Here is a 23,206-nt window from a genome sequence, read left to right on the forward strand (position 1 = left end):
CCAGTGCCCAGAGAGGATGTGAATTGGTCAGTTTTTAAAAACTATATTTTCATTGATTTCATAGAGAGAAAGGGAGAGAGAGAGAGAGAGAGAGAGAGAGAGAGAGAGAGAGAGAGAGAAACATCAATGGTGAGAGAGAATCATTGGACTGGTCAGTTTTGAGCACGGGGCAGAGTCACTTGGAATGGGGAGCTCCTGGCTCTGAGTGACACCGTCCTGCCCTCCCTCTCCATGGTCTCCATGAGGCCCACCCAGTTCTTGAGGCACCGACGTTCCTTTTGCCATGGAATCTAATCAGGTTCAGCATTTCACTCCCGTAGTGCCCGTCCCGGCCTCTCTGTGATGTTAGAATCCCCTGAGTGCTTTAGACGCAGTCCAGTTTAATGTGGACAGAACATTTGGGATTTCATTTTTTCTTTCCACTAAATTACCTGCAGTCTTTGGTTGACCTTGAGCCTTCGATTGCATCAGATAAACCCTGGGCATGTTGTGTGTTGAATATTTTTTCATTAATTTTGTTTTTAGTTGACTAAAACATAGTAAAATGTTGTCAAGTGCACTAATTTTAAGTGTACAATTCGATGATGATTATATTCTTAAACACACCTACAAGATCAAGATCTAGAATATTCCTCATCCTGACGAAAGCTCCTTCCAGCCCCCTCCCCATCAGGGGTTTGTTTCCCACCCCAGGACCACCATCCTGACTTCCCTAACCGTAGGTTAGTTTTGCCCACAGAGATGGAATCACGCAGTGTGTGGGTCTTTTGTACCCAACAGTCCTGACTCCCATTGGGTCTGTGGGATTCATATATGTGGTTGCATGTATCAGTGGCCCGTTCTTTGTCATCGCTGCGCAGCACTCCACACCGGTACCACCCTGTGTCTATCATTCTCCTGTGGGTAGGCATTTGGCTCTGAGTTGACTTGTTCCACTGACTTGACTGATTTCTGTTTTCACGAGTTCAGTGCAAGGACTGGCTTTCTCAGGGCACAAGGCAGAGATGTTTGGCTCTCCAGAAGTTTAAGGAATGGTAAACATCTTCCTGATCCTCGTCATGTTTGTCCGTCCATGTCTTCGGTCGCATTCCGAGACGTGGGGTGGGGAGGGAGAGAAAAAGAAGCAAATTAGCTTTATTGGAAGTTTTCTCATTCTTCTCTTCACATGAGCTAAGTGGCAGAGGATGGAGTCTGGCTGTAATTTAAAGTCAAGTGCTCAGGGCTGACAGTGGGAGCCATAATAAATGCGTTCCCACTGTTCTTTGGTGCCCTTTCACGGCTACTTTGAAATCTCATAAATAACCATGTTGGTAAGATGCCTTCCTTGCCTGTGTTTGCTCCAGTGGAGCAGCTGCGGTTGCTAGGTTGAGCTCCTGGTTGCTAGGGATTTTGTGGTCCTGTGGTGGCCCAGAAATATGATGGATCAGTGGAACATGCTTTTGCTATTAATCGAAATGTTTCCACAGCGAATATTTCAATGTCCCTGCATGCTTTGACGTCGTCCCCATTGGTCAGCGATCCTTACAGGATGCTTTCCGAGTTAGAAGTGGCTCGAATGGATGGGACAGGGGGTCTGGATGGGGAAATCAGAAAAGCCTGATTCTAGTCCTGTGTATCTGGTACTAATTTGCTGTGTGACCTTGGGCAAGCGTCGCCCCCTCTCTGGGCACTGGACTCCACCAAATTCAAGGACCTGCCAGCTTTAACAGCCTACAGTATATCACCTAAGCTCTGTCCAAGTGCAGATCAGTTCCTCATTATGGGCTGGTGGGTTTTTGACAAAAGAATTCTCCTCCCCGGCTCACTTCCTCTCAACCTCGCAGGCTTCTGGGCTGAGTCTCCTTGGCCAGATGGCGTGTGAGCAGGAGTTTCAGACTAATTTTAATATTCAATCAAACATAATTGGGATCATAAATCTAAAAAAGAAAAATAACGCTCTGAAACCCATTAGCATCGGATCCTGTCATTTTCTCATTCCTCCCGCTCAGAAATCTTCCGCAGTGTCCCGTCGCTCGCACCGGGGGTGGCTCACAGGTTCCGTTTCGGTTGCTGCGGTAGATGAGTCGGTGGCGGCTGCACGGGGTGATGTCCTGAAAAGAAGCTGGACTCACTGGCTTGCTGTGGGATCTTGACCGATTAGTGATGTCTGCCACAGGTCCAGGCATCTAGAGAGGGGTGTGTATTTGCCAGTCAAGGCTGGAGTGTAAAGCTCATGCCCTTTAATATTGTGTTGGAGGCCTTCCCATGGTCATCTCCTCCCCTCTCTGTCGGCCCCGCCTCCAAAAGTGCCTGTTCTGTGTCCACGTTCGGGGACCACCTGTTGTCTGCAGGGATCTCCTTTGTTCGTGTTGCTCCTTGTGCATATCAGGACCTTGATTACATGAAGTGGGTCAACTCTGCCTGTTGGTCTTTCGAACTCCAATCACAGTTTGGTCTCATCTCCTGTGACATTCTCTTTGGCCCCCCCGGGTGGGATTCATTAGTGCGTTCCTGCCTCCGATGCCCCGTAGCTCCCCAGGTATACCCGTATCCCACCACTTAGCCTGTGTCACACTTAGTTGCTTTTTAAAATCTCCTTTCACTTCTACCTTGAGAGGCCCTCAAAGTCAAGCTCTGGGTTTCGCTCATCTTTGCCTTCCCGGAGGCTGGCACAGAGCAGAGCCTCGCTAAATCTGCTGAATGGACGCACGAATGAAGGAGAATCGTATCGCCTTCCAAAGTCAGCTGGCAATGATTGCCAACATTCTTCGGCTTAATTGTGGCCAGAAAGTGACCACACGCTTCCCCCGAGACAGAGCGTGGCTTCGCATTGTGAGTTTTCTCCACCGCAATGACCTCTTTTTCTTCCTCTCTCCCTTTGCCCTCAGCCCGAAGACAAGCAGAGGGCGGCGGCCGCCTTCGCCCAGCTCCGGGGTGCCATGGCGACGCTGGGCTTTTCGGAGAGCGAGCAGCGAGCCATTTGGCGAGTGTTGGCAGCCATCTACCACCTGGGCGCGGCGGGGGCTTGCAAAGGTACGTCCTCCGTGCCCAGCTCCCCTGGGCTGCTGGCTGTCTCTCTATGAAATGAGGCAGGAGCAGTCTACCATCGCCTGCGTGCCCGGGGCTGCTCTGTGGGGGGCTGTAGGGCAAGGCCCAGGGAGAAGGAAGGGGCTGGGTTTCTCCAGCAAACCTTCCAGAGCAGTGCCGTCCAGCAGGACCTTCTGCGGTGATGGAGGCGTGCTCTGTCCGCGCCGTCCAGCACAGGAGCCACTGCCCGCATGTGGCTGCCGAGCACCTGAAACGCGGCTAGTGAGGAAGTGACCTGGGAGTGCGTTCCGTTTTAATTAGCACAAATTTAAATGGCCACACGTAGCCAGTGGCTGCTATACCAAGCAGAGAGGCTCTAGAACATGGGAGAGAAGGTTGGGTCCACACAGTAAAGGTGATGTGTTCTATCTAGACATCTGGGAGACGCTCCCCACTGCCTGTGCTCCAGGTGACCCCGTTACCGCATTGTCGAGCCTGGGTAGGCAACTGTCCCAGGCACCCCGCTCACACGGGCTCGCTCCCTCCAGCACTCTGCAGGTTGAGGAAGAGAGCGAGTCTTGCAGGCAGATGGCACCTGCCTTTCTACTTCTGTGGTCGCACTTGAACCCTCTCTGCCTCCAATGCGACTAGAGGCCAAGGGAGCCCCACCCCCCACCCCCACCTATTGACCTGTCACCAGAGAAGTTTGATGCCTCAGTTTCTCCTCCTGGGCAGGTGGGACGTTCCTCTGCTGTGGGCTCGGGGACCTGACTTATACCTGTCACCGCCAGTAACGATAAAAGAGGAAGTCATATTTATAAATATTTTATTAATACATGATTATGGCAATAATTCCTCCAGCCTCCTCCCATCCCAGCGTATAAATTATTTTAAGAGGAGCTGCCGTCAGTCTGCCTGGGAGGCCTGCTTGATGATTTACTTACTATATATTCTGCTTTGGAAGATTTCATAATAGGTTGCTCTAAAATCAGCTATTAAAGAATTTCAAAGTCATATATAAATGTCTTTGCTTTGTGTCATAACAGATCATTTTGAAATATTCCATTAATCAGGGTGTTGTGGGGTTTTTTTTAATGATGTTCTTCTTTCAGTGAGCCTGGCTTCCTTAACTTATTTCGAGGGCCCTGATCCTATTTCTATGCTTTTTGAGCTGATGAGATTCATGCAATAATCTGGTGAGGAAGAATAACGTCACGGGCAGGCGTCGGGACTCGGCCTGCTGGGTGTGAATCCTGGGTTGGCCTTTCTCAGCCTCAGTTTCTTCCTCTATAAAATGGATTAATGATGGCACCAACTTTGTAGTCTTATTGTGGGGATCAAGTGAGTCAAGGCCAAAACACGTGGAGCACAGGACTTGGCTCATGGTGTGTGTGTGTGTGTGTGTGTGTGTGTGTGTGTGTGTGTGTGTGGCGGGGGGGTTGTTAGAAAATGGAGGCTCAGGAGAGGGTGTGTGGTTTGCAGAGCTCACACAGCTGGAATGTTTCAGGGTGAGGTTTGGAACCTCGGCTCTCTTCCTGCAAAGATTGCTCCACTGACCTAGACTTTGCAATGGGCAGCTCACCCGTTCCCTGTGTTCTCTCTTTACATCCCCACAGCAACCCTGACAGGAAGGCAGGGAAGGAATTCCCTATTTTTGGTTCAGGATGCTGAGGCCCAGAGAGGTTGTGTAACTTTGCCAGGGTCGCACAGCATCGTGTAGTGGAGCTGAGGTTAGAATCAGTGTCTGTCTTCCTCCAAAGCCTCTGCTTTTCTCCTCTAGGAGGCTGCCCAGCTGGCCCAGTCCTTGGGTGCATTCTAGGTGCCTGGGTCTTTGCCTCACTCCTAACAGCTCCGTCTAATTTCCACCCAGTCCTCCCTTCTCCGTTCAATCTCCCGTCTCCGTTCCTCCATCTGGAAGGTCATCCTGTTGAGCAGAGTAGAGGCAGGAGAGCTCACAGTCGGAGCTAAAGGCCAGGCCTCCGGGACCAGGGTGACCTGCGTTCAATTCTGGCCCTCCTGTGTCATTAGCGAGTCTCCTGACCTCTGAGACTCAGTCTCCTCACCTGTAAAAGGGGGTGATGATAGTGCCTGCTTCTTAGGGTTCTGGAGGCTTACAACATTTAACATAAATATGTCCTATAAAGCTCTGCCATTGTGATTATTATTGCTATTATTGCTAATGTTATTAATAGAACATCCATCCATCATCCAGGGGGTTTTCCTTGGTGAAGCTCCACTCTGCAAGACTGACTTAGGCTGGTCTTGAATCCTCTCCTATCCTGTGGTCCCGTCGCTGTCAGAGACGATGTTAGACTTTCCCCGGAAAGTCTGAGACTGTTTGTCACTCTGCCCGCTGTCCATCATTACTTCGCAAAAATGACAATAACGTTCAGAATCCAAAAGAGTAACAAGGATGAGCAATGCCTGCCTTGATGGCCGTGTCGCTTTGCTTTCGTTTTTCTTGGAAGGCTGGTGGGAGGTTTAATTCATTTGTCTTTCACTCAATTTGCCGGTTTGCTTGCTGCTGACCCCGTTGCCTGATGTATGACGCAGTCAGGCTCATACATAACCCAACGCGGGGCCGCGTAATGGGCTGATGAAGGGAGGCTGCCAGTCGGCCCGGCATCTCCCCGCCTGCCGTAATAAAGATGTCAGCCCCCAAATGGATCGGGCTGTAACCCGGGAAGCCTTGAGGGGCCTGCAGGAAGGAGAGACAGCAGCAATAATGACAAGAGCCCAGCCCCCTGCTTTCTGCTGGGGCACCCCGACATCCAGCAACCAGGGCACTAGATCCAGGAATAGAAGGAGGTGGCCAGTCGCTCCCCGAGCTGGAGCAAGACCCCGCGTGCCAAAGGCCGGTGGGAATAGCAACAGTGATGCGACCAACATAAGGCGATGACCGTATATTCAAATGGCATCTGGCAAAGTGTTTTACTGTCTTTATTGTCTTAAAGCTACTGCATATGCAACACTGTGAAGTTGTCTTCCTGTGAAAAATGGAAACAATATAGAAGAATATAGAATGAACAACTGTCTCTCCTCAGCCCCCAAATCCCCGCGTCCTCAGAGGCGGCCATTGTTAATGTTTAGAGGTGACATTTATTACAACAGAAGAGCCAATGTGGATACACTGCTGGTAACTAAAGTCGATAGTTTACACCAGGCTTCACTCTTGGAGTTGTACATTCCATGGGAGCTGACAGATGCATATGACAGGGGTCCACCATGACATGGTCACACAGGAGAGTGTCACTACCTTGACAGGCTGTTTTTTTTTCCTGTTAAAATTAAAAAAAAATTTTTTTTAAATCAATTTAGAGAGAGAGGAAAGGAGAGGGAGAGAGAGAGAGAAACATTGATCGGCCGCTTCCTGCATGTACCCCAACCCGGAATCAAAGCTGCAACCTGGGCATGCGCCCTGACTGAGAACCGAACTGGTGATCCTTCGGCCCACGGGACTAAGCTCAAACCAACTGAGTCACACTGCCCAGGGCTCTGATACACTTTTTTACTTGCAGTAATTATGGACTCACAGGAAGCCGGGACAACAGTACAAGAGCCCCGTGAGCTTTCCCGTGGCGGCACTGTACCCAGCTGTAGTTAGCACATTATTAACACCAGGAAATGAGATGGGTGTATTACTGCAGCCTAAACGACAGGCTTATATTCAGGCCTTTAAAATGTCATTTAGCTACATTGCACACATAACAAATATCTGGTTGGTTGGTTGGTGTCTTTACAGAGATGAGTCCTCACCATCTCCATTTCTATGCCCTTTGCTCTTCTCATCTCACAGCGAGTCTTGACCTCTGCACTCGGGGTCATAGTGATTCCCCGATTCTCTTTGTTGATGGCAAGGGCTTGCCTGGAGTGGGTGGGCCTCCACCTATGTAACAGTCCTGCCGATCCTTCAGGGCACTTCCTGCTCTTTGGTGTTCTCAACCACCACACTGAACATCCCTGTATGTGGGGGTTGTGCCCATGGGGGAGGGTTTGGAGGCATGGCTTCCTGGACATGGAACTGCCAGTGGGTCAAAAGTTTAACATTTGCATTTCCCTGGGTGTTTACACGGGTTGGCTCCTTGAACCCTCCCAAGCCTATCGGGTAGGCACTGCTGTCGTCATTCCTGTTTGTAGGTGGAGAAACCCAGGCTCAGAGAGGTGAAGTCACTAACTCAGGGTCACACAGCTCTAAGTGGCAGGAAACTGGACCTCTGCCTGCCGTGCACTGTGTCACTGAGGGTCAGAGGAAGGCGTGGCCCTTCACAATGGACCTGCGGCCTCCACTTCGGGGCCCCCATCTCTGTCTGCCACTCCAAAACAGACGCTTGGCCTGTCCTCTCTTTTCTTCCCTGATGTCACGTTTGTTTCCATATGTGGAGCAGGCAGGGCTCGGGGGAGCAGAGGTCAGTCCTCCAACGGGCTCTCAGCAACCAAGAGGGGCATCTCCCTCCTGCCCCGCCCCCCAGCTGCTTCCTGGCTCAGAGCTCAGAACACACGCGCCTCCCTCCATTTTCCCCAGGAGCGTGGAGTAGGGTTGATGTCCGGGCCCCAGCTGCTGGGACCAGCCTTGCTTCTTTCTTCAGGCCCTGGGTTAAGAGCCATTGAGAGCCATTGAGTCAGAAAAAGCAGGGCAGCTATAGTCTGGGCAAGATGGCTCCTCTGTGCAGAGGGCCTCGGATGGCAAACTCAGCTTCCCAGAGCCTCACCTGCCCTAGTAGACCTCCCTGCACGATGGCGGAAGCCAGGGACCATCTCCCATATGCCGAGCTCTGGGACCTCCCTGCGGGGCTGGCGAGTCCACGTGCTGAGAAGGAGCTAGACTGGCAGGCCCGACTGAGCCCCTCTTTGTACAGGGCAGGGGCCAAGGCCCAGAGAGGGGAAGGGACTTGCTCAGTGTCACACAGCGAGGCTGCAGGAGAGGTGCAGGGACTAGAATCAGTCTCTGGACTCCTGGGCCTTTGCTGTTTATTTCGCTCAGCCCCCTCCTACCCACCCCCTTTCATCTTCCTCCTCCTCTCCTCCCTCATTTCTTTCCTTCTTCTCTCCTTTTATCCCTTCCTTTTTGTCTCAACTGGTCTCTCTCCACTTTCTCCTTCTCTCTTTCTTCCTTCTCTCTCTTCTGTACCTATTGGTTGGCAGGTCCTTAGCTCTCCTGGGACACCAACCGGAATTTTCAAGACAGGATTTCAGTCTGATCAATGGAGAGGGACCTAGACAAGTGCATTGGTGATGCCAAGAGAAAGTCCTAGGCAGGAGACACCCCATGTTCAAAATGGTCAGCCCCACCCCAGGGCCTGGGACCCTTGAGCTCAATCTCAAAAACAGAAAAAATTGGGGAGGGTGCTCCAGGCAGAGGAACCCCATTGGGCAAGGCCTGGGGCCTCCGTGTTTCCATCAGCAAGGCACCAACATAAAGACCCCTGCTCTGGCCCCTGGAGACTGACACAGATCTCTGAATCTCTGAGTAAGAGAGGATTAGCACTCGGCCCTACAACCTGGAGGTTTCATTGCTCGGTCCTGGGACCCAGCAACCCTGAAGCCTGTCTCCTCCTGGGCCCAGTCCCACTCTCCTGCCTTCCTGTAACCACAGACCCCACATCCTCCGCCCTCCCCCAGCTGGTGGCTTGGCTCCCTGCCCGACAGCTGGTGCAGCCAGGCCTATTCTGGGCCACAAGCAAGGATTTATTCTGTGTTTTCTAAGCATATTGAATTCATTCATTAAGCTGGAATGGCTGCTCTGGGATGTAAACAATTATATTTAAAAAAAAAAAAAAAAAGCAAAACCCAGAAGTGGCTGATGCTAAAAGGCGGCACTCCCCAGCAGCCCCACGCCTCAGGAACAAGGGCAGGGACCAGGTTTCAGATTGGCCAAGCCACTCACTCACGGGCTGGCCTTACGAAGTCCTCTCCCATCTTTGTGGCCTCTGTTCCCCACAGATAATCAGGGCAGCTAACATTTATCCAGTGCTGACTGCTAGGCACCAAGTGCTTTGGCCATCTCAGCAACACCCCTTCGAATAGATACAATTATCCCATTTTATAGATCAGGAAACTGATGATCAGAGAGGAGAAAGGACATTCCCAATGGGGGTGAACTAGATGCTCTCTGGGGTCTCTTTCAGCCTTGATCACCAGAGACTCCATTAACCTATAGTTGGTGGAGAGATAGCAATGGCTCAGTGAAAACTCTAGTGTGAGTGTCTGGATTCATTGTTCAGAGACAGAGCATAACAATACTGCTGCTGCTGCTGCTGCTGCTGATGATGATGGTGGTGGTGGTGGTGGTGGTGGTGGTGGTGGTGATGATGGTGATGGTAGTGATGGTGGTGATGATTATGGATATGGTGATTGTGGTGATTATGGTAGTGATGGTGATTGTGATAGTGGTGATGATGATGGTGATGGTGATGATAATGGATATGGTGATTGTGGTGGTGATGATAGATATGGGGATGGGGATGGGGATGGTGGTGATGATGGTGGATATGGTGATTGTGGTGGTGATGATGATGGTGGTGATGATGATGTATATAGTGATGATATTGATAGTGGTGGTGATGGTGGATTTGGTGATTGTGGTGATGATTATAAAGATGGTAATGGGATTTGATCCTGGCTTCTACCCTGCTAGCTCTGTGGCCTTAGGCAAGTCATTCACAGTTTGTTGCTAGTCCCACCCCAAGTCTTTGCTCCTACAGTCCCCCCTTGAATGACAAGTGATGGTGACCCCATTTGGCTGAGGTCTCCATGATGACTCTCCTCCTCAATGTGGATCCCCTCCTCTGGGGACACTCCCAGGCAGCTTCACACCCAATGTCTCATTTTTATCTTGAAAATGACCCTTTGGGAGAGGAGCCATCCCATTTTACAGATACAGAAACTGAGGCTCACAGAGGTGAGATCAAATTAGTTCAGGAGACCCCCTACCCAGGCTCCCCTCTTGTAAATTTCCAATGCACATTGGCACACTCAAAGCTCTGAGAAGTCCTGCAGGAATGCAGCCTGTTTTGCTACATTTAATCGGATGCTGCCCTAACTGCTTTGTTCAGCAAGCCGACTTCTTCCAGAACACCTGCTCATGTTCCCCAGAGCACTGGGAGTGGTCTCTGTGTTGTCTCGCCAGCTGCCAGGTTGTGGGCAGTGATTCCTGTTTGATTATGAGCAACTGAGCAGCAATTTATAGACGCTTGTTGACCAGGCCTTACAGGGAGCACTGACTGCAGACAAACAAAGGCCCTGGGGCAGATGGCAACTTTCTCCCAGGCCGGGCAGGTGGAACAATATGCCAAGACTTGTGGGGCAGCATGGCATCTGGGGGCAGTGGGAACAGGAAGGAGCCCTAAGAAACAGGAAGAGACTTGAAATTCTGGCATCTGAGAGGGTGACATTTTCCAGTAGAAATTTGCTGGATGTCCCTGGGCAGAAATCTGAACGTGATCAGAGTTTAACGGGCAGGTCCTTTGCTAAGTGATCTGCACGTACAACCTCCCTGAGGCCTCTCAGGAACTCCATGGGGGTAGATTCCCATTTAACAGAAGAGGAAGCTGAGGTTCCAAGTGGAGACAGGTGGGATTTGAACGCTGGAAGTCCGTCTCTGGAGCGCTGCCTTTTCTGGTAGCATCTACAGCCTTTCAGGCTTATCTCTTCCCTGCAGGTGGCCCCCTCCTCCCGGGGCGCTGCATTGTCAGCCTCCGTGTGAGGCTATGTGAACCGATGCACCGGCATTATAAATAAGTCACCCCGCGTTCAGTAAGTCAGCACCAGCACGGCTATTGTGGGAAAGAGAAATAACGTGGTTATTAATACATACAGGAGGCCACGGTAATTGATAGCAATTGAACTCATGGCGCACAGGGGACAACAGTCATGTTATTTTTCCCCTCTCTCTCTCTGTCTCTCTTTGTGTCGAGCATAAAGGGAAAGAAAAACACAACCTGCCTTTGCAGGTGGATTTGAGCAGCTCAGAAAATGAAGTGCCATTCCTTTCCCGGGCTCCTTTCTTTTTCCTTTTCCCCATTTCTCCTTTGTTCACTCTCCCTGGGGACCTAGAATCAAGTTGTAGCTCAGTTGTTCCTATGCCGGGTGACTTAGCGCTGGGCCGTATCCGTTTCTGTGACTCAGTGGCCTCTCCTGCAGAATCAGGCTCAACAACACTCAGCCCGCAGACCTTGCAAGGCCGTTGGGAGATCAGCCAAGGTCACACCACCATCCTCCCCTGCAGCGTAGATTCGCTCAGGTGTGCCTCCTCCAGGCATGGCGGGCTGCACGGCCCCTTAGCCACTAAGAACAGAATAGAATTGTTATTTGCTAATCATTTAAAAACATGAAACAGACTCAAGGGTGGGCGGTCCCACCACACATGCATTGTACATCCAGGGGCTACAGACACGTATTTTTGTATAGGTCATGGCCCCTGAAGGCAAGCCCCCCCGTTGCCTCCGGAGGGACAGCTGGCTGTGTTGGGGATTGTGGATGCGCTGCTATACTGTACGTCATGGGCAACTAAGGAAAACTTTAAGGGAAACTTTAAGGGCACTTGGTTTTTCACCTCCGACTCTGACTTTGGGACAAGACTCCTTATGAGAGGAGGCCCCTCCGCATAATGCCACGCTTAGGGTCTTGAGTGCTGGAGCCAGGAAGCCCGAGTTCAAGTCCAGCCTCTGCTGCTTACCAGCTGCATGACCCCGGAAAGTCCCCCTGACCTCACAGGGCTGCAGGGCGGATTCGGTGAGGCCGTGGGTGCTCAGGGCTCAGCTCAGTGCCTGGCCTGGGGGAGCTGCTTGCCTGACATTAGGATATTAAGGTCGCCTTTGTAATCCTGTTGGGCATTTCTGATTCTTTTTCTTCGGTGGGTGAGACCGAGGAGGGGCGACGTGTAGGGCACCGGGGAGCCTTCCTACCGGGGTGATGCTCGCAGAAGCGGGAGAGGATCCCGAGATCGGCTGGGTGGAAGCCCACCACAGAGCTGAGCCGTGTGTGAGCCGAGACAGAGGAACCCACGGCTGGATGTAGTGCACGGCCCGCCTTCGGGGAGGTGGGAGCAGAAGGTGCATTTTCCTGGCCCAGTTCCCTGTGTGCCTCCTGGATTTCAGCAGCGGGGTTCTGCGCTGTGTGTTTGGAAACATGCCCCTTAAATCAGGCAGGATTTAGAGTCCTGCTGCGTCCATTCCCGCTCCTCCTTTCAGACGGAAGGTCACTGCAGCGGAGTGTGGGGGACTGTTTTGGAGAGTGGCAGTGGAGGGGGGAGGGCGCAGGAGAGGGACAGGACATCGCCTGCCTCGACAGTTATAGCCTCTTTAATTTGCTGTCACCCTCACCCCCCCCTCCTGCCCCCTCTGCCCAGGAAGACGAAAGTCTCATTCAGGGCTAATGGCCTTTAATGCCTCTCTTTCTTCTTAACAGAGAGAGCAGCCCTCTGGCTCCCAGGTAACTGTATCTAATGAGATTCTAATGATATTTTTGTGCTCATGTTGTATTCAGTTCTACTTTCTGTCTGTGACAACTGATAATGGTGTTGGTTCGCAGCGGCCCCCGCACGCGGAGGGCAAGGAGAGACGGAAGGAAGAGGCAGGTCCCTCCCTTGGTAGGTGGCTGGATTAACAGGGGACCTGCCTGTGAGGGGTGCCTTGGGCGGCCACACCTGCCAGGATCTTAAACGTTTCTAGAGAGGCCCAGGGAGGTCATTCAGGACGTATTCAGTCCAGATGTAGTCATCAGCACCTCACGCTCTCCAGGCTGGGGCCCTGGAGCAGCTACCAGTGTGGGAACGGTGGGCAGAGGGTACATTCCAAGGACGGGAGGGGGAGGAGCCTCCGATTGCCCAGGTCCTGCTCCTGGGTCAACTGGTGGTCACGTTCTATCAAGGACCTCCTCCAACAAATGGGTTCTCATGTGTGTGCTATACTGTACATTTCCTTCTGCAGGGTGTTTAAGTGAAAAGGATAAGTGGGTCCATTGAAAAGAAAGTCCTCTCTAGGGTCACAAGGATATGGGGCATTCCCTGCAGGTGGTGTTGCAAGGGCTGACTTGGGGGAAATAGTTTTTCCATCTAGTGTCGGTCTGACTTGTGGTGACTCCCAGAGTCAGTTTTCTCATGTATAAAATAGGAATAATAATACTGCTTTCTGGGACTCCTGTGAAGATTTGATGATGATGATGATGATGAGTAACTACAACTCACATGTATTGAGCCTTTTCCACGTGTCATATCAGGAATTCTAATGCAGAACTTTCTGACTCCAAAGCCATGAGCTGAACACAGATGACATGTCAAATAAAATGGGGTCAAGGAGTGGTCACCGTTCTCATCGCCACCATCGTCCTCAGCTTCTTTATCATTTTTGAAAGCGGCAGGACTTCTTGCTTAGCCATGTTACCTCTCTGAATATCTGTTTTATCATCGGTAAAATGGGAGTAATCTGTAAAATGGAGGCAGCAGTAGCAGGCAATAGGAGGACCCCAATGAAAAGCAGTGGCGACGTGTGGCCCGGAGTGATGGGCCAGAGCTCCTTCTCTTTGCGTGGCGTCAAAGTCCCGGATAAAGTCTTTTTCCAGATTTCCAATTTAGCCTTAAACCAGTCCGATTGTTCAAGGCGTCCGCTCGAAGAATTGGGCCCCGTGATCTCTTTCTGATGGATCGTGAAATCTCTGTGGGCAGCTGTGGTTCTTATTTCAAAGATGGAGACACATTTATGGGAAGATAAGCTATGGGGGGAAATTATTTAAGGATGGCACTGTCATTTGTTTTAATAACTCATTTTTTTTACGTGGATTACAAAATTAGTATACAGCTAGTATAGAAAACTTGGAAAACACAGAATCCCCTTACTCAGCTGCGATTGTTAACATTTGGATGTTTCTTCTTATTATTTTTTGTAGCAGCTTAGAGTGATTTACCCAGTTCACATCATACCATGGGTTGGTTTTCCTTAACATTTGACTGTAAGCATTGTCCGTGTCGTACAACGTCTTTGTTGCTGATCTTAAATGTCCTTATGATCATCCGTAGCGCAGCTCCCCATTGCTTCTTCAACCTCATCTGGTTACTCCCCTCCCCTCTTTACATCGCAGCCACCCGGCCTTCTTGGCATTTTTCTTACACACCGTGCTGGTTTCTGCCTCAGGGCCTTTGCACTGCCTCCTCCTCCTACCTCTAGAGCTCTTCCTGGTTCCTTGTGTGGCCGGCACCTCTCACCTTTCATAACCCAGTTCATATCACGGCCTCCGTAGAAGCCCTCTCTGACCACCATAGATCCTTAGCAACTCTCTCCGTTTCTCTTGATCTCATCACCCTGTTTTATTTTAGTAAAGAGAAGAAATCTAATTGTAATTTATCCCCGGAAATTATCTTGTTATCTATTTACTTGTTTATTGTTTCATTCCCCTCAGAGACTGTAAGCTTTGTCTGTCTTGCTCATCATTGACTTCCCAGTGCCTGTCACAGTGCCTGTCACATAGTAGGAACTGAGTAAATATGTGTTGAATAAATGGGTGGCTAGGTGGCTGGGTTGTGGCTGAGTGGGTCATTGAATCGATAGGTACGTGGATGGCAGGAAGTAGTGGATGGGTAGATGGATAGATAAGTGAATACGTGGGTAGAAAAATTCATACTTTTACTCACCATTCCCCAATTCCACGTTTAGAGTGTTCCCTATGGTATTTCTAACCGCTTTCAAAGAGTGAAGGATGCAACTGTCAAGGAAGTAGGATAAACATGTCTCTTGGGAAATCTGACCCCTGCCCAGGGGTCATCTGCTAGGGGCCCAGGTCTGGGCCGGTGTTCAGGCTTCTGCTAAGGATAGGTGGGTGGACCGAGAGTCCCCAGTTCTCTTGGACGCCCGCCCACCCCATGCCCAGGACTCACCGCCATACTTCTATCTGTCCCCCTCTCAGTGGGCCGGAAGCAGTTTATGAGGTTTGAGTGGGCAAACCACGCTGCTGAGGCCCTGGGCTGTGAATACGAGGAGCTGAACACGGCCACCTTCAAGCACCACCTGCGACAGATCATCGAGCAGGTGACATCCGGGTCAAGCCGCCGGGGCCTCGAGGACGAGGAGACCAGCTCAGGTAGGAAGGGCTGCCTCTCTGGGTGGGCAGGGTCCCCGCCGGGCCCGCTCCTGGGGACATACTAGCATTCCTTCACCTATTCACCAAGGGGGTAACGAGGGTCTACCACATGCAGGCTTTCCAGGTGCACACAAATGTACACCACACACTCATAGACACATGCGTTTTCCTCACACAATCACAAACATGTTCAAGACACATACCACCACTTGTACACAGACATACACACCACGAAAAGGTACACACACACACACACGCCGAGACATGTGCACACACTGTTTTGTGAGGCTGAGTCAAGCTCTCAGGCTGAGGTCTCCAGGGTAGATGTTAAGCAGGCAGGGGACTGGCAGGTTTAGAGATGCTAGGAGGCTGTGGGTTGCCTAGCAACGGCCCAGGTTGGGGGTGAAGTTAAAGGAGGGATGGGAAATGCTTTGGGGCTGCAGCGGGCTGCCTGGAATGTACAAGCAGGAGTATTTCTCCAGGCACCGGTGCACGCAGATTGGGGACTGGTGTTTCCAATTCTGTAGGTGGAACCAGAAATCTAAAGGGTCAGGATCTGTGATCTGACACCCTCAGCCCTCCACCCCGACTCCTCACCCCCTCACCCCACTTCGTTCAATGCACTCTAACCAAGGCTGGCTATTTCTATGGGACCATGAGTGTGTGTGTGTGTGTGTGTGTGTGTGTGTGTGTGTGTGTGTGTGTGTGTTTAAACAAAATTGAGACAACAAGTATCTTAGTTTGTAAGCTTTTTTATTCCTCCTAACATTGGAGGTAGGCACTTTTTCATCTCATTCAGTATTCTTCTCTACCCATTTTAAAGCATTCTTTTGTATGGATGGACTACAAATTAATCCCTTTGCTATTGTTGGATATTTAAGTTGTTTTGAAAAAAGTGATTTTTGCCAATTTGATCAGCAATCAGGAGAACATTTGTACCCAGAAATCCTTGTTTCTCTGAATATTTCATTAGAATAAAAGCCTCTGAGTGACACTATTAAGTCCAAGTACATGAACATTTTATGGCGTCTGATATAAAATTGCCAAATTTCCCTCCCGAAAGAGAGAACAATAAGCATTCACAGAGTTCCTACTATGTGCCAGGCACTGGGGGTTTGGGAGCCAGCCAACCAGAGACTGTCCTATCCTCAGGTCACTCTCAGCCCAGGGATGGGCACACAGGTTGATAACATAAGCACACCTGCAGGGCATGCTGTGGTCAGTGCTGGGAAAGCAGCGTAGATCTGTCCTGTGTCTGGCTTATTTCACTGAGCGTAACGCCCTCGAAGTTCCTCCATGCTGCAGCAAATGGCACGTTTGGATAATGTACGCCACGATCCCACTTACATCAGAAATCTGAAAACGGCAGAGCCAGAGAGGCAGAGAGTAGAATGGTGGGGGGTGTGGGGAGGGGGAGATATTGGCCAGAGGATACGTAGTTTCCCTTATGCAGGATGAATACATCCTAGGGAGTAGAGGACCGAGTAGAGGACCTAGATGATCAGGAGGTGAGTATGTCTACTGTATAGCATAGTACCTGTAGTTAGCAATGCTGTATTATGTAATGAAAATTTTTTTGTAGAGCAAATCTTATGTTAACTGTTCTTATCACGTACACACACACACACACACACACAAAGAGAGGGGGAGGAAACTTTTAGAGGTGATGGTTATGTTTATGGTGATGTATACTTATTATCAAACTTACCAGGATGTATATAATAGGAAGGTAGAGCTTTTTGTATATCAATAATGCCTCTCTAAATTAATTTTAAAAAGAAGCAAGGTTGAGCTAGGAATTGGCTTAATGGGGTGCTGATCAAGGCAGGCTTCCCTGAGGAGGTGACATTGAGCTGAACCCTGAGGTATGAGCAGGATCCTAGAAATCCTGATAAGATACTTGGTCCTAAGAACATGGGTATGCGACTTCAGTGGGGAGATGGAGGTGGGGGGTTGTGTGTGAGGGAAGGAGGTTCTCTAAGGCCAGTGGTGATCCTGACCCTTTCCTCTTTCCAATTTCAGGGCTCAAGATGACGGGTGTGGAGTGTGTTGAGGGGATGGCCTCGGGCCTGTACCAAGAGCTTTTTGCTGCCGTGGTCTCACTCATCAACAGGTAACCGCAGCCATTCCCTGGCACAAAGCCAGCCTCTTTATGGGTACACGACAAGCCCAAGCGTGGGCAGGGAAGTAGAGTAGGGGATTTGGGGCTGGAGAGTGGATTTTCTTCGTCACATAGTGTCAGGTTGAAATTCTACCTCGGCCACCCACTGGCTGTGTGATGTTGGCAAATCAGTGCGCCTCTCTGATCTCCCCTTCTGCAAATGCAAAAGAGCTCTATCCCCCAGGGTCATTGTGAGGATTCAGAGAAATGAGGAAATTAAATAACTCTTCCTAACCAAGATCCTAAACACCAACAATAAAAGCTAATGATTTGGGGGGGGGGCACCTACAAAGGGCCAGGGCCTGCATTAATTGTTTAACCCAGCTCCTCTGATCATTTGATATTCACATCAGCCCATTGTACAGATGAGATGACTGAGGCAGGTGGAGCTGGGATGCAAACACAGTGCTATACTCCCCCCTCATACCTTCAGGTTTCCCCGAATAACCCACCAGAGTGCTCCCATCCATTTATTTTTCTAAACTTTCCTCCTGGGAAGGGGGAACCCCCAGGGGAGAATTTCCAAGTGGGCCAGGATGTGTGCCTGCACGGCTGCAGACGTCGTAGCCTCTGTTTCCTATTGCGATGAGGCAGCTCGGAGCCCGCCCTTGGAAATCTTTGAGCAATTCCAGTGGTGCGGATCCAGAACCCAGGCAAGTGCCCCCTCCTCTGTGAAAGCAGGAGCGTAATTAGGCTCCTGACATCCTGTTAAGGGGTGAGCCTGGTGCGTAGTAACAGCGCAGCTGGGGTCCTCCACTGTCACCAGGGCACAGAATCCACTCCCCCTCCCGCTCCTGGAATAATTACACTTGAGACCAGTATAGAAGCCAAGGGGATGTGCTCGCTTAGAGCAAGGAGTACTGGGGGCAGAAAATGAACTGCCGACCGAGGAAGCTGCCTCAGCCCATGGAGGGCAGTTACTTCGTGGTTGGATCTGGGGCCACATCCATAAATGGGGGCACCGATGGGTGCGTTGGTGGTAACAGTACCCACAGCCACCATTTATCAGCCCCTGGCAGGCGTCTCCCTTTCCGAGTGTTAACTGACTTAGTCCTCACGCATCACTATGCGGTGACTGACCTCACTGGCCCGTCTTACAGAAGGAACTGATCTCAACAAGTAACGGGGAAGAGCTGAGGTTCAGAGTAAGGGCCCTTCGAAGTGGATGCTGATCATGCTGATGATGATAGCAGATGCAATAGGGTCTGTGTTCACAGCTCTCACCTCCAAGCCTCCCGACAGCTCTCTGAGTTCGGCTCCATCATTCTCTCTCCTATGGCTGGCTCAGAGAGGTTGGGCAACTTTCTCAAGACACACAGCCCCTCATTTGCAGAGCGAGGGTTGGAGCCCACAGGTGACCATCTCCCAAGTCCCTTAGCTCCTGCATTTTGATGCAAATAATCCCTCCTCTGTCCATTGTGATGGATTGGTCAAGAGGATCCAAGGAGGTGATGGCTTGAAGGAACTTTATAAACAGAGGCACTGAACAAAATTCTTTTTCTATTGCGGTGTGTTGCCAAGAAAGAGAAGGAGGCTCTAGTCCTAACTTTATAGCAATTTGCCAGGGGACCTGAAGCAAGTCCTTCCTCCCCTCTGGGCCCGGTGGGGAGGACACTCCCTGAAGGCCTGAGGTATCGGCGGGAGGCACTTGCCAAACATGAACTCTGATTCTTACCACAGTCCTTGGGATCATCCTACCATCATTTCAACAGCTGGGGAAATCCATGCTCAGAGAGGTTAATTAACTTACCCCAGGTCACACAGCCTGTAAGTGGTGAGCCTGGTTTTGAAAGTAGAGCCGTTGGATCTGCAAAACCACCCAGCACATGCCTCAGTTTCTCTATCTCTGTGATGTGGGCATTGGCGGCTTGGATCACTGGGGCTCTCAGATGCCATGTCACCTTGGGACCTTTCCCCTCTCTCCCCAGATCTTTCTCCTCCCATCACCTCTCCATGGCCTCCATCATGGTGGTGGACTCTCCAGGCTTTCAGAACCCCCGGCACCAGGGCAAGGACCGGGCCGCCACCTTCGAGGAGCTGTGTCACAACTACACCCACGAGCGCTTGCAGCTGCTTTTCTACCAGCGGACCTTCGCCTCCACGCTGGAGCGCTACCGGGAGGTATGGCCAGGCGGAGGGGGCCGTCACCGGGGTGCAGCGGGCCGTGTGAGGCCTGGTCCTCTGTAGCCATGACTGCATCCTGTTTGGCTCATCACTGAACCAAAAAACCCTAACTCCAGGCCTGGCTCCCAGGCCTCTGCTGCACCCCCTTCTCCCTTGCTCCCAGCCTCCATCCATGGCCCCCCAGCCCTTCAGTTCAGAGACACCAAGGAACATGGGGCTCCCCAGGCCTTGCTCCCACAGCTGTCCCCTTTTTGGAGATGAAAGTTCCTCCTTGCCACCTCATCGAAGCTAAATCCTCCCCTCACGTTGCGCTTGCGTCTTCCCCGATGTGGGAAGCCCTCTGCCGTGTTGTTGGGTGAAAGCAGTGGGTGTGCTCTTTGGGTCCTAGTGTGGCAACATCCTAGAGTGGCAGATGCAAGTCCCCTTCCAGGAGGCACCTAGAGAAACTGGGTGTGAACGGGAAATGCGTGCAGGCTTATTCCTGCCAGCCCTTCTTTTCTCACTAGGAAAAAAGGTTTAAATTGAAATATAACAGCTACACAAGAAAAGCACATAAATCAGAAGTGAGCTGCTCAATGGATTGCTCCAAACGAACATACTCACGCACCTACCGCCCAGGCGGGCCGTGGAGCATTGCCAGCACCCGGATTTCGGCTCCCTCCTTCCTCCCCAGAGGAGACCCCTTGACTCCAGCAAGTGCTAAGGGCAAAATATTAGAAATGCCCATTTTTTTTTTCAATAGATAATGGGGTTTTCAAATTACTGCCATTTCTTTGGTTGGAGTCCACAGAGCAAGAAACAAAAGCATCAACATGGATAAACCTCAGAGAAAAGACATTGATGAGACCTGGGGTCTGACTCTAACTCTGTCATTTATTGGCTGTGTGGCCTTAGGAAAGTCACTCACCCTCTCTGATCCTCGATTTTTTTCACATGTAAAATAGAAATAATACTTTTGTATCAGTTACCATTTGCCATGGTAACTCGACCTAATAAACTCCCTGAAAACACCTTGGCTTTAAAAATAACCTTTTGTGATTGCTTACAAGTCTCTGGGTTGCGTGAGCAGCTCTTCTGGTCTTGGGAGGAAAGTCCTCACTTCTCTCGCCTCTTCCAGCAGTTCTCTATCCCATTCTTCAGCTCATGGATGGAACTGACCTTGAATTTCTGTGACTTTTCAGGAAGGCCTTCCCGTGCAGTTTGACCTCCCGGAGCCGTCCCCGGGGACCACGGTGGCCGTTGTGGATCAGCATCCCTCCCAGGTAACATGGGGCCCAGCAAACCAGGGCTCTCAGACACCGCGAGGCCTTTCAATGGAAATACTTGCAGATTTGAGCCTTTAAGCGATGAGTCGTGAATGGCTCTCTGCACCTGGCAGGATGCTTGGCACCTAGTAGGTGTCCTGCAGGTGGAATTTCTCCTGCCATTTGATAGCACGGACTACCCTTTCCCTCCTCCCTGTATCCATTCAGGCAGGGTGGGCTCCCAGGCTTCTCCTGGCTCACAGGGGGCTGCACCGTCCCCTCAAAGCCCCCTTGTTCGTGAGCCCCGCAAGCCATTCACCTGCTTATGCAGCTTGTTGGCACCTCTCTCGCTGGTTCCACCTCCCTGTCATGTTCCCGTCCCTGGAAGGGGAAGTCCTGGAGGAACGACCATGGCCGTGAGGAGAGAAGGGCTATGGTGTCCCCAGATGCCTGGGTGGTGGCTGGGAACAGCTGCCTTCTGAGGATGGGCTGGCTGTCTCTTTTGACCCCAACAAAGCAGCACAAGGTGAAGGGACAGGAGGCCTGGGGCCCAGTTCTGGTTCTGCCAGTGTCTCTCCATGTGGCCTGGACATGTCCCTTCTCTAGGGGCCTCTGAGGAGTGTGGGTCAGTGTTTCCGTTAGGGAAGCCCGCTGTCCTGATGTGCCGGGGACCCTGCTGGCTTTAGCACTGAAATCCTCACGTCCTGGGAGGCCCCGCAGTCCCTGTCCCTGTCTCTGTCACCAGGGCCACCATACACATCACATTTCCTCTGTAACCACTCAGCACGGTTATTGGTTATGCCAACTCATCACAGGCCCTCGGTTAAGCCCCTCAATGTCCCCGGCTTCTCTGTTTCCCACGTGCAAAATTGTAAGCATTGCCTGCATGGTCTCAAGCTCGGGGCTAGATTTAAAATTCCATGTCTGTGCTATTGAACCAAGTTCACCATCTCCTCGGAAACATTATTTGGGCACTTCTCCTCCACCCTCAGGATTTTAGTTTTAAAAAGTCAAAGACTTCTAGGAGGAAACAATGTGGATGGAGTAAATCCTTTCATGTTGGGCTGTGCACACATACACACAGCCGCGTGTGTATCTAGAAACGTGTCATTTACACGGCACTTTCCTGTGTGAAATCCTCACACAGCCCTCTGCGGAAGGAACTGCCAGCCTCCACTTTACATTAGAGGAAATGAGGCTCAGAGAGGTGCAGCGAGTTGCCCAAAGTCACACAGGAAGTGAGGGTAGAGGTGGGATTCGGACTTCTTGGAGCTGAGAGGTTGTTACAGTGTTGTGGTTTTGGGGTGAGTGGTAATACATGGAAGTATGGATCCGGGCCATATGTTTGAGTAACGATGCCTGGGGTCCAGCTCCCCTGACTCCTACAAGGGGGAAGAGAAGCCCAGGACTGGCCTCTGTTGGGGATCAGGGCTCCTCAGTGTAACATGGATCTCCCGCCAGGTCCGCCTACCGCCTGGAGGCGGTGCTGTGGACGCCAGGGGCCTTTTCTGGGTCCTGGACGAGGAGGTCCGGGTGGAGGGCTCCAGTGACAGCGTGGTGCTCGAGCGTCTCTGTGCAGCCTTCGAGAAGAAAGGAGCTGGCGCCGAAGGTAAGGGAGCAAGGGAGCTTGGGGGTGGGAATCTGTCCTTGTCAGCCGCAGAAAAAGGGCAGACGGCAGATTCTTCGGAGGCCCTGCCGTGGTCCAGGCCTGCAATGTTTTAACATACATACGTGGTGGGTTGAACAGGATCCTCCCCCCAAACTTACCTGCTGACGTCCTAAGCCGCAGTACCTCAGAATGTGCGTCTATGTAAAGGAGGGGTCTTTAAAGAGGCCACTGAGGTTAGCTGAGGTCATGGGGGTGGCTTCTAATGGAACATGACTGGTGTCCTTTTGAGGAAAGATGGGGACACAGACACACACCGAGGGAAGGCACAGGGAGACAGTGGCTGTCTGCAAGCCAAGGCCTCAGCGGGAAAGCAAACCTGCCGACACCTTGGTCTTGGCCTTCCAGCCTCCAGAGCTGTGAGAAATACATTTCTGTTGTGTAGGCCACCCAGCGTTGGTACTTCGTTATGCATGTGTTACTGATAGTAATCTATTTGTCTTTATAGCAACACAGTCATGAAATACAATTAAATGTAATTATGCAACTTATAAAATATATAAATGTATATGATTTATATATATAATTTCATATATGCCCTGACCGGGAATCGAACTGTGATCTCCTGGTTCATAGGTGGATGCTCCACAACTCAACCACACGGGCGGGCAGGCATGGGGCTTTTGGGGTGTGGGGGTGGAGGAGGAGGCACACCCAGATGCAGAACGGCCCGGAGGCAGAGCTGTTCAAAGCTCCCCAGGCTTCTGTCCACAGAGACCTGGGTTGGATCCCGTTCCATGACTTCACTGTAATGTGCGTGGCTTCTGGGAAGTCGCCTCCCAGGGGACAGGAGTGAGGACGGATGAGCTCATGTGGGCCAAGAGGCGTTTGTGCTTCCACCCCCTGCAGCTCGCTGCCCAGAAGGCCCCGCCTCAGAGCCCTCCTGAGCCTGTCTGAGCTGTCCCCTCCCAGCCACGCTGTCCCATCCCAGCTCCC

The 23,206-nt window shown here is 51.3% G+C and overlaps 1 protein-coding gene across 1 annotated transcript in view; it reads left to right on the forward strand.

Annotated features, from left to right (window-relative positions):
* Positions 1 to 23,206, forward strand: part of MYO18B (myosin XVIIIB) — a 170,507-nt gene that overhangs the window by 23,392 nt on the left and 123,909 nt on the right. Inside the window, exons 11-16 of the mRNA XM_079762228.1 lie at positions 2,868 to 3,012; positions 14,902 to 15,075; positions 17,098 to 17,188; positions 19,165 to 19,357; positions 20,542 to 20,622; positions 22,066 to 22,213. Of these exons, the coding sequence (XP_079618354.1) occupies positions 2,868 to 3,012; positions 14,902 to 15,075; positions 17,098 to 17,188; positions 19,165 to 19,357; positions 20,542 to 20,622; positions 22,066 to 22,213 (832 nt within the window). The remainder of the gene's footprint in view (positions 1 to 2,867; positions 3,013 to 14,901; positions 15,076 to 17,097; positions 17,189 to 19,164; positions 19,358 to 20,541; positions 20,623 to 22,065; positions 22,214 to 23,206) is intronic.

The sequence above is a fragment of the Cnephaeus nilssonii genome (assembly GCF_951640355.1).
Source record: "Cnephaeus nilssonii genome assembly, chromosome: 22".
Taxonomy (NCBI): domain Eukaryota; kingdom Metazoa; phylum Chordata; class Mammalia; order Chiroptera; family Vespertilionidae; genus Cnephaeus; species Cnephaeus nilssonii.